The sequence below is a fragment of the Hippopotamus amphibius genome, chromosome 4, assembly GCF_030028045.1.
Source record: "Hippopotamus amphibius kiboko isolate mHipAmp2 chromosome 4, mHipAmp2.hap2, whole genome shotgun sequence".
Taxonomy (NCBI): Eukaryota; Metazoa; Chordata; class Mammalia; order Artiodactyla; family Hippopotamidae; genus Hippopotamus; species Hippopotamus amphibius.
The window spans coordinates 14,289,522-14,301,472 of NC_080189.1; the positions used below are offsets into that span (position 1 = coordinate 14,289,522).

Consider the following 11,951-nt stretch of genomic DNA (forward strand, 5'->3'; position numbering starts at 1 on the left):
TTTGAAACAAATTGTTGAAAAGATGCATTATCCTTTGTCACCCTTATCTCACATTCCTCTGGCCTTAAGAATTCCTAGTTAGAATCTGAGTGTCTTAAGAGTTCCACAGGGTGGGAGGGAGGGGATGTGGGAATATATATATAAATACAGCTGATTCACTTTGTCGTACAGCAGAAACTGGCACAACAGTGTAAAGCAATTATACTCCAAAAAAGATCTGAAGGGGGAAAAAAAAGAAAGAGTTCCACAAATGGCAGCTCAACACAATGCCCAGCCCACAAGAGATACGTAAACACAATAGATGGACTGCACCCGCCTCTGACCTCTGTATACTTGGGCAAGAATACACTAGCAGTAGAGAAATGGCAAGAGTTTCACATAAACTCTCAATGTACGTATGACAGAGGAGGCAGGCAGTATGGCACTGTAGTTAAACGTGGGGTCAGACCTAACGTCATCACTCATCCGTGTGTGACCCTGAGCAAGTTACTTCATTTCCTTGAACCTCGATGTCCTCACTGATAAATGGCACTAAGGCTTATCTATCTACACCACGGGGTACCCAAGAAGATCCATAGACAGGGCTATAACCAGTTAGCACAGCAGTAGGGATCACAGGAAATAATCCGTAAAGGGTGGCTGTCATCAGAAATACCCATAACTCAGTTCCTCATGGACCAAAACTTTAATTTACAACTTCAATATACAATATGACGTCCGTAATTTCTTGAAATTCTCACCTGGCTCCTGCAGGGAAACAAAAGTGGAAAGTTTTAGAACTTTTATTTTCAATACTTCAAATCTATCATTCTTGTTCATTCAATTATTCAAGCATTCACTGAGCATCAGTCATGTGAGTAGCCTTGCTTTCTCAAAGGGTTTACAGTCCAGTCATGAGAACGTTAAATGACTGTGTGCGGGACTACTGTAAAGTGCGTAAGAAGACAGGAAGAGGCTGCTGGCAGGCCCACTAACACTGGGGAAACCAGGGGCCTGGTAAGGACCAGGACCACTGACTTCCCACAGCAAAGCCAGAGATGCAAAACGAGCTGTAAAACAGCTTAACTGTTTGCGCCCCGCCCCTCCCCATATACTCAAACCTGCTGTAATTTCCATGTCAATAAAGCTATTTCTAATTAAAATAGCAATACTAGTAGTATGATTTAATGGAAATACTTAACTATCACTTAATGCTGCGTATCCTTTAAAACAATTTCCAGGGTATTTTGAATGATGGCAATTATTAATGTGCAATGGTTACTCTTTTTGGTTTTTACACTTTTATTGAGGGGTAATTAAAATAAAAATGCGCAGATATTTTTGGTTCAATGCATTTTGACAATTGTATACACCCACATAACCTCCAAACCCCCACCCTACTTCTATAGATTAGTTTCACCAGTTAGTAGACCTCATATAAATGGAATCATTCATTATGTACTTTTAAGTGACTCACTCCTTTTGCTTAATATATGATAATTTTGAGATTTAGCTAAATGATTGTGTGTCTTGTAACTTGTTATTTTTAATTGCTGACTTATTATTCAACTGAATGAATATACTGTAATAGGTTTATCCATTCTCTCACTGATATACAATTAGGTCTAGTTTGAAGATATTAAGAAATAAATTGTTATGAAAAATTTTGTACATGTCTTTTATGGCCATATATGTTTTTTTCTCTTGAGTAAATGCCTAGGAATAAAGTCGCTGAATCCCAGGATATACGTATATTTAACTTCATTAGAAACTGCCAAATAATTCTACAAAATTGTTGTACCTTTTTACATTCTTACTGGCAAGTATTCCAGCTGCTCCACGTTGTCACCAACATTTAAAGTTGTCAGTCTTTCTTATTTTAGCCATTCTAGTGAGTACAAATGATATCTTACTATAGTTTTAATTTGCATTTCTCTGGTGATTAATTAATCACCAGGGAAATGATAATGATATTAAGGGCCTTTTTTCATGTGATTATTGCCCATTCATGTATCTTCTTTTGTGAAATATCTGCTCAAGGCTTTTCCTATTTTTCAATTGGGTTGTTCATCTAATTTTTATTGATTATAGAGGTTCATTACATATACTAGATACAAGCCCTTTGTTGGATATATTTGCTGCATTTTTTCCCAATTAGTGGCTTGTATATTTATTTCCTTAATGGTGTCCCTTTTTTTTGGGGGGAGGGGCTGCATTGGGTGTTCATTGCTGCATGCAGGCTTTCTCTAGTTGTGGTGAGCAGGGGCTACTCTTCATTGTGGTGCACAGGCTTCTCATTGTGGTGGCTTCTCTTGTTGCAGAGCACAGGCTCTAGGTGTGTGGGTTTCAGCAATTGCATCACGTGGGCTCAGAAGTCATGGTGCACAGGCTTAGTTGCTCCGCAGCATGTGGGATCTTCCTGGACCAGGGATCGACCCATGTCCCCTGCACTGGCAGGCAGATTCTTAACCACTGCGCCACTAGGGAAGTCCCCTTAATGGTGTCTTTTGATAGCAGAAATTTTTGATTAAGCTGAATCAAATTTATCAGATTTTTTTAATATCAGTGCTTTTGTGTTTTTTCCCAAAGTTTTTTGTCTACCTTAAGATTATAAAGATATTCTCTTGTGCTTTCTTTTAGAAGCTTCAAGAGTTTGGGTTTTATTTTTAGGTCTATTAGCCATGCAATGATTTAAAAACATGTTAATTTAAAAACATGTTAAATGAGAATGTCTTAATCCCTCAGGGATTTGTGAGGAAAGGAACTCCTCCTAGTATCTTCCTTTAGAAAGAAAAACTCTGACTTCCTGATCTGGAAAATGAAAGCACCACGACCTTTTACTGTTTAAAGAGTTAATTTCCATGCAATTTCATATTGTAACATTCCTATATGCTCGTATTTTCCATTAAATCACTGGGGGTAGAACACTGTATTTTTGCAACTACAAATGCTCCATATCTATCTTGTCCATCACTTTAAGCCCTGTGCAGAGCTGGTGCTTAAAAAATCTTTGATCAGTAGACGGACAAATGGGACCCTAAACTGTAACACAGTTTAGGAAAGAAGAATTTTTTAAAACATAAAAGGAAAAGGAAGATGAGACTAAACGTGTGCATCAGGAAGAGGGGGCAGAGTGACAGCAAACTGAAAATACCAAAGGCAGAAATTAGACATGATGTGTTAATTGTTCCTCATACTGTTATAAAATGCAGTGCTTCTTCGAGACCATCATAGATGCAAAGTCAAAACATGTTTATTGACAAAAGTTAAATATAACTTTAAAAAGAAACTTGGGGCGTACCCATTTGGAAAGAGCTGAGTCTGCATTTTCAGTCCTCATCTTCGGGAAGGATACCTAATTCTTCATCTGTCCATTGGGAGGGATCTGGATATGGAAAGTGACCCTAATGACAACCAATTAAAAAAAAAAGTTCAAGAATCTATACTTCACACAACTAAAAGAATCTACACGCCATACAACTGATTAAATTTCAAAAGAAATCTTGAAAAAACTATGATTAAAAAAAACACCATCCTTGACATACCACAGGAACAAATTCTACTTCAACTATCTGAGGGTCCAGCTATTCTTCAATCTGTGCAAAATGAGCTGTGGCCTGAATTTTGAAAGCCTGCCCATTTTGGAGCTACTGGCCTGAGTCAGCATTTGAGTATATGTTTGTGATGGAGGGTGGGGGGGGACAAGGATTTCAAAGAGAACCCATGTCACAATAATGTCTTGAATCCCTGAAAAAACACAACGTCTTAAACTGTGCTGTCACTCCTGCTGGGAGATTTGGGAGCTTCAGGTGGACTCATTCCTCTTTGATCCTGATCAAGGGCTTGTCTGGCCGCATCATCGTCTCAGGCCAGACAGCCACACACGCTCCTGACAGCTGACCTACAGTGAGATAAAGGTGTCTATGTGCTGCCAGTTCACAGGCACCATGCAGCTCCTTACTGGGTGACAAGGGCACAGAGAAATTCTGAGAGATATTAATCAACCTGATGCTTCTAGAACTCACTGTATAACTTTAAGGTTTTTCCCTATCCTTAAAAAAAAAAAAAAAAAAAAAAAAACAAATTTACTAAAATTCAAAGTATTCTGGATCAATAAGCACGGACTTCAATAGGTTAAAGGTGTAATTTCCTAGAGAAAAGTATCTGTGCAAACGTGATTAAAAGTTCATTTGAGTCCAATGACATGTTAGAAACTCATCAGTAACTAATTTCCCTCCTTAGGACAAATTAGCCCACATAAATCCCACTTCAACCTGGCTGCCCTGGGCCTCTGGGCAGACTAAATGACATTTATCATTTAAAGGCATTTAACTGTGAAACTTAACCTGCCGATGAAACCCTAACCTAGCTTGGAAGGTAAGAAAATTAGCTTCCATGGACTCCCTTCCAAATATGGCCACCAAAAAGAAACCGTAAGACATGGGCCACCTACATGTAGCAACACATCCCTGAGTGGAAAAGGTCAGAGATAATATGTTTCATAAGATAAAAGGAGTCCTGCATATACATAAGGACAAGGAGGTGATGAGATACATCAGACAGAAAAAGTCTACAAACAAAAAAGAAACAACCTAAGCTATTAATAGATCTTCCCTCCCCACACCCAAAGAAGGACAAGAATTATTCTCCTGCACTTACCAGGACGGCATCTGAGTCATGCCAAAAGCGCCAGAGAATCCAGAACCACATGGTCCCACTGAAGAACTCGGCCTGGATCACCTGGGATCTGGTCAGCTGGGGAAACTGTCTGTACCGGGGCTCGACATGCACACCTCCACCAGCACTACACGACAAAACGGAAAACGTTACGCAGCTTGCTATGTCTTCAAAGTATGTTCATCTCCTCCACAGAAAACAGAATGGTAATGCTCCACAATCCCTCGAATGACTCTTTTTTCATAAGCCTGCTTTAAATTTGTACAACAACAAAAACTGGCCTGAATTGGCGAGAGGCTAATTACAATTTTCATTTAGTGAATATTCACGTATTTTACACCAGAAATATGAATGTGCTGATTATGAGGTACTGGCCCCAAGGGTTCTGGTTAAGGGATCATGAACCTGTAGTAGTAGGTCACTAGCTTACCCAGAAAAACAAATCAGCAAATTAATTTTGTTCTGGTTAGCCATCTCTTTCCAAGGCAAATTACGTCCTCTGCTCTATTACAATCTTTATTAAAAGACCACTTTATGGGAAAGAGGACTCAGCAGATCCTTTTTAATAAGCCAATAGCACTGAACAAAGCAAAGAGCCTTAAACAGTAAGTCTGAACTGTTTTCTGGTTTTTGTTTTCTCATTTAGATACTGTTGACAAGGTGTGGAGTATAATCCACAAGGGCTGTGCTCACTTCATTCACTAACTGTAAATTATAGGTTGAATCTGATTCAAATAACATAATGTACTTAATTGGACTATTTTCAAGTCTATTCAGCAGCTATGCATATGCTATTACATACAAATGGATATAGAAATTTAAAGAGTTCCTATATAAAATGTGTTCACAAATTTCATTCCGGGTAAGAATCAGCTTATAAAACAATGTTCTCTTTTGTGCAACACAGAAAATGAATAGCTGTTTTAACTATGAATACATGTTTTAATTATGACTTGAAATAAGTGGGTCATTCACTGCAAGGTGGACATCTTTTTGAACAAAGATTTGAAACACTGATTAGAGAAAAGGAACAGATGACATAACAATTGCCATGATTAAGGAATATAAAGATTCCACAAACATCTGATGTTATGTTCCAAGACAAGTTGTTAACTGCACTATGGCAAACCAGACAAGTTGAACAACCCTCCAAACTGAAACAGCTACAATAGTAGATGAATTTTTTAAAAAAAATTTTCAATAAATCGTTGACCAGACACAAAAGGAATCTACCAAGGTCAAAACCCAAGTTAAAACAAGACCTGGAAACCATGTGAATGCTGAAGCTGGCCTTCACCCTGAGGGTTTCTGCTGTTCCCCGGAGTCTGTGCCCCTCTACCTGGATGGTTGTGGGAGACAGGAGAAGCCTGGGATCCACCCAAGATGAGGGAGGAGTCTAATTATCAGAGCCCTGAGTAAAGCTGCAGCCCCAGGATATAGGAGTGAATGCGACATAAACCTGCCATGAAGAGGGAACAGAATTTGTTACCAGTAGCCAGTCCTCAGCAGGGTTTGCACCCAAATTCACACTACCTGGGTTTTGGACCTGACAGTCCAAGAGAACCTCAAGCCAAGAATTTAATTTAAAATGGTCTTGGATTGTTTGAACCCTTGAGAAGCAAGACCTCAAAGAATTCTAACAGATAAAAGTTCCAGGAAAAGTTCACAGTCAAAAATTACAAGGAGGACTTCCCCAGTGGTGCAGTGGTTAAGAATCTGCCTGCCAAAGCAGGGGACACGGGTTCGATCCCTGGTCCAGTAAGATCCCACATGCTGCAGAGAAACTAAGCTCCCTAGCCACAACTACCGAGCCCACGTGCCGCAACTACCAAAGCCCACACGCCTAGAGCCCGTGCTCCGCAACAAGAAGCCACTGCAATGAGAAGCCTGTGTGTCGCAACAAAGGGTAGCCTCTGCTCCCCACAACTAGAGAAAGCCCCGTGCGCAGCAACGAGGACCCAACACAGCCATAAAATTAAATAATTTTTTTTTAATTTACAAGGAAATAAGACACTATGAGCGAGAATTAGCAAAGCAACAGACAGCAGTATCAAATATACAAGACTTAAAAAATGGATAATTACAATTTATGAGTATAATACAGAAAACAAAACAAGATACTTTCAAATAAAAGTTTGAAATTAAGAGCAAGTAACAAGAAACTACAAAGATCAATCAAGTTTAAAAAAACAGAATTTCTAGAAATAAAATGTAATCATTTGAAATAAAAAAGGATTAAAGCCAGGATTAGACACAGCTAAAACGTATGAAAAGAGGTAAGAAGGATAAGAAAACCCAACAAATGTCTAACTTGTGTCCTATAAGGAGAAAACAGAATGGGGAAGAAATAATATCCAAGGAAATAATGGCTGTTGCAACCCAGGATTTTTAAGTGTTAAGTTTAAAAAAAAAAAAAAGTACCATAACTCTCCATGAAAGTTACATTTTTAAAACATAAACCAGATCATATTACTTTCCTGCTTAAAAGCCTCCAACAGCTTGTCATCATCTTTAGAATAAAATCCCTCTTCCTACAGTGCCCACCCTAATCCGCTGGTCTTTCTGACCTTACCTCTACCATGCTTCCCTCACCAGCCTGCTCACCTGTCATCAGCACTCGGAACCTTTTCACTTGCAGTCTCCTTTGTCTGAGAGGCTCTTCCTGGCAGTTCTGCATGGCTGACTTCTAATCACTCAGGTCTTAGTTGAAATCAAACTCTCAGGCCTGCATTCCCACATCAGCCTATGTATAATTACCCACCCACCACCCCCAGACACTCTAAATTAATCCCCTGCTTTACTTGCTTCATGCCACGTTATAATACCTAAACACGTTCTTTTCTACTTGTTTGTGTCCTCTTTCTCTCCAGGATGTAAGCTCCATTATCTTTCTTGTATTCTGCTCTATCCCCAGCACCTGGAAAAGATGTCAACGTCTAGAAGACACTCCAGAAATACTTAACTGACTTCAGTATTCACACACTGTGAAATAAGGTGTGTTATGGAAATACCAAGCCCTCAGTGAAGAGGAACACCCCCTATAAAGTCTTCCTATGCAGGGTCAAGGGCTGTTGGTTGCTCTTCACCTCTGTCCTTGCTCAGGTCACCCATTTCTTTTCCTTCTCCCCATCCCACACCTGTCCCAGCTCCATATCCTTATGGCTTTAGGCAAATCATTCCTTTAATCTTCTTGGGTCTCAGTTCCCTAATAACAATAGTTAAACAATACTCATACGGTCCTTACTAGGCACCAGCAACTCTCTTAAAACACTTCAGAGATTTGTTATTCATTTACTTCCCTGGAAGTCAACATTATTATCCCCATTATACAGGTGAGAAAACTGAGTTAGAGAGATCATGAGGGGAACTTCCCTGGTGGCACAGTGGTTAAGAATCCGCCTGCCAATTCAGGGTTCGAACCCTGGTCCAGGAAGATCTCACATGCGGCAGAGCAACTAAGCCCATGCACCACAACTACTGAGCCTGCTCTCTAGGGCCTGCGAGCCACAACTAATGAGCCCACGCACCACAACTACTGAAGCCTGTGCTCTAGAGCCCATGCTCCACAACAAGAGAAGCCATGGCACTGAGAAGCCTGGGCACCACCACGAAAAGGAGCCCCTGCTTGCCACAACTAAAGAAGGCCTGCGCACAGCAACGAAGATCCAACACAGCCAATAAATAAATAAATAAAAAGATCATGAGGGTCTTCCCTGGTGGCACAGTGGTTAAGAATCCACCTGCCAATGCAGGGGACATGGGTTCGATCCCTGGTCCAGGAAGATCCCACATGCTATGGTGCAACTAAGCCCGTGCGCCACAGCTACTGAGCCCATGTGCCACAACTACTGAAGCCTACACTCCTAGAGCCTGTGCTCCACAAGAAGAAAAGCCACCGCAATGAGAAGCCCGTGCACCGCGACAAAGAGCATCCCCTGCTCGACGCGACTATTGAAGGCCTGCGTGCAGCAATGAAGACCCAACACGGCCAAAAATAAATAAATAAAAATAAATTTTAAATGCTAAAAAAAGAGAGAGAGATCATGAAACTTTTCCAAGATTATGCAGCAAGAGCATGGCAGAGTTGAGGTTTGAACAGAGGCAGTCTGGGGGCTGAATCCTTTTAACCACTATCCTGCACTGCCTCTTGGTAAAGTGCAGATCATGGTCTCGAGGCCTGGAACATTACCTGGAGAAATCCAATGTACTATCTTCAGTCCTGCTCTTCCTGAATCTCGCTGCACTACCAACTCTTTTGTGGTTGCCGTGCCCTCCCTTGGCATCCCAGCACTATGCTCACCAGTTGGCTTCCTGAGCCACCATCATGTGTGACTCTGCTTTCGCTCACTCTCTTAAATTCTGGTGTTGCAAAGGTGAACTCTGAAGTATCCTATGGGGCTCTGCGCGATAATAAGGTGACAATGTAAGCTCATCAACTTTAACAAATGTACGGCTCAAGTGGGGGATGCTGACAAGGGAGAAAGCTATGCATGTGTGAATCAACAGGTTTATGGGAAATCTCTGCACCTTGCACTCAATTTCTCTGCTAATTTAAAACTGCTCTAAGAAATATTTTTAAAAAGAAAAATTCCAATATTGCCCAAGCATCCACTTTTGGCTCGCTTCTCTTCCAGCCCTTCGGTACTCTCTACGGGCGATAGCCTCCACTCCCGTGCCTTAGAGAACTCATTCTCCACTCTGCAACCAGAGTAATGGTTCAGAATTAAAATCCGGCCACGTGACATCTGATGAAACCCTCTCAACGACCAATTATCGCCTCTGTCCGAAACCCCTCAGCCAGGCATGAGGACCCTCTACCATTCCTTCCCTACGTCCCAAGGTCTCCAGCCTCACCTCGGCCTCACCTCGCCTTGAGCTTGACGCTTCAAACTATACAGTACAGGTGATTTCCTCTGCTCGCAACGCCCTCGCCTCCCCAACTCCTGCTCTCGCTTCCAGATTAGCTCCAGCCGTCTCTACGCTCAACTGTCAACTCCCCCTGGGGCAAGGCCGGCCGGATACACACTTCCAACTGACCAGCGAGCCAAGCTTCCCCGCCCCCACGTCCCCCGTCAGACTACAAATCCCAGCATGCCTCGGGGTGCCGGTCGCTGAAGACCCGGATCTGCCCCTGCTGCTCGGCGTCAAGGTGAGGGCGTCCGGAAGAGGGGCGCTTTTCGTTAGATGCAGAAGAAGCCCCCACCCCAGGCAATACTCACTGACGGACTCCACAGCCTCCAGCCGCCCGCGCGCGGCGGCCTCTAAACAAGTGGCCTCCTACGCGCGCAAAAGGCGCCAGCCGCACCAGAGCCGACATGCCAGCCCGCGTTCTGACAGCAGCGCCCAGGCCCCGCCGCCGCCACACGTCACTTCCCCCTCGCGCCCCGCCCAGTGACGTCAGCGGCGTGTGCCCGCCCACCTCCCGGAGGGTGTCGTACGGAGGGGGCGGGGACGCAGTAGTTCCCGCCTCAAATTAGCATCCGTGTCTTTACTACGGTGGGGGCGGCCGGGGCCGCAAGCAGAGCACCATCTCCGCACGGAGGGACCCGACTCGCCATGGCTTTGATGGCCAGGAGGTGCCTCTGAAAGGCGAATGGTGTCGACGGCCCTGGCGAGCTCGGCTCGGGGGAGCCCCCGGATGGGCGTGCCGCGCCTCGGCGCTCCGCTTCAGGAGCCCCTCTTCGCTACGCGGGCGCTAAGAGACTCTGGACGCTGAAACGGAGCTCGCTCTTCCTTAACGGCGCGTCTCTAAGACGCTGTACCCCACCGGGACCCGCCCCTGCCTGCTCTCCTGAATTAACTACCCTTCCAGACCCTCTTAGGCTGCCAAATCCTTTCTGAAACAGTATGTCCTTCCCAAAGCTAGTCCACTGTACTCTTCTCTCCTGCAAAGGCTCAACGGTTTCTTTAAAGCCTTCGTTGTTGTATTGTTCTGCAGACTTGAACTTCGTTACCAACACGCAGCCTGTAGTTCCAGAATGTCAGTACCTGGACTGGTGGAATCAGAATCCCCTGAGGAGCCCGACCCCAGATTCTATGTCTGGAATAGGGCCAAGGAATCTGCATTTTAGCGGGCCTCCAATTTATGCCTCATTGATCCTGAGCCAGCCTGGATTCTTGGCTTTTGTCTCTTAACATTGCCTTCTATTGACTCCTGGACAAGCTCCAGCTTCTCTAGACACCCCTCCCCCCAGTCCACAGATTCTTAGGGTCCGCATTTATGGGTTATAGTTTTCCTAAGAACTTCCGGATTTGATTAAATTGTAAACTTAACCTGCCAGCCTCACACCTTGAAGATTTCGATGTGAAGTGGATCACCTGACAAACACTGAAGACTTCACACCGAGTCATAAGCATGAAAAATAGGAAACTTATGGAGAGAAATGTAGACCTGAACTTAGGGATTACAGTGCATTGAATGTAACTGACACTCCTGGGCAAGATATGGGACTCCATGTGCCCTGTAACTGGAAACCTCTCTCGCCGGAGACAGGCTTACATAAAGCTATGATTACTTTTCTGAAGAACTTATTGATTGACCCTCTGGCCCCATAGGACTCACGCCCCCTGCCTTCTCCTGCCCTCCTGACTTCTAAGTATATGAATTATAGGAAAGAATTTACTATTTTCTGGGTGCAAGTTGACTTTCCAGCTGATATGCAATAGTGTGGCTTTCTCTGAGTTACCATTCACCACTTACCCTTCCTAGTGACATATACAAACCACTAAGATATGAAGTTCAAGAATTGGAAGGACAGGGCTTTCCATCCTTCCTAAGGGAGTTCTCTGCCCGTATTATACAGCTGCCTACCTTGCTCCCAGGAAAGAACAGTGCTGTGATTCCTAAGCTACCAAACAGACAAATAACACAGCTTAAACAAACAAACAGCATAGAATTGAGAGTCTGAAGATTGGGAGTTCAAGCCTCAGCTCTGCCAACGATTAGCTCTATGAATTTGGACAAGTCACTCCTCCAAGCCTCAGTGTCCTTCATCAGCTATTTAAGAGAGTATGTGGCTCACAGCATGTACTCAGCAACTTTTTATTACTTCGTCAGTACTTTCTTTTCCTTGTAGCAAAAGCTTTTCAAGTAAAATAGAATTCCTTTACTCCCCGCCCCCCATCTTTCTTGCTGATTTACAAAATAAAAAATATTAACTTTAATGCTGGCTTGTATTTAAAGCAATATTGCGCTACAGACCATTTGTGGGGTCCTCAGCTCTAATGTTCTGCATCACAAATTCTGATTTTTTTACTACAAAAAGGTTAGGGTCTCAATCAGTAAACTATTTTGA

At 43.2% G+C, this 11,951-nt stretch overlaps 1 protein-coding gene across 1 annotated transcript; it reads right to left on the reverse strand.

The window, feature by feature from the left end:
- Positions 1-670: 670 nt before the first annotated feature.
- Positions 671-10,033, reverse strand: NDUFB2 (NADH:ubiquinone oxidoreductase subunit B2). Its single transcript, XM_057733530.1, has 4 exons — positions 9,876-10,033; positions 4,639-4,783; positions 3,281-3,383; positions 671-747 (listed from the first exon to the last, which is right to left on the reverse strand). Exons 1-3 carry the CDS (start codon positions 9,971-9,973, stop codon positions 3,309-3,311), a joined length of 318 nt encoding a protein of 105 aa, XP_057589513.1. The 5' UTR covers positions 9,974-10,033; the 3' UTR covers positions 671-747; positions 3,281-3,308.
- Between the last annotated feature and the right edge of the window lie 1,918 nt (positions 10,034-11,951).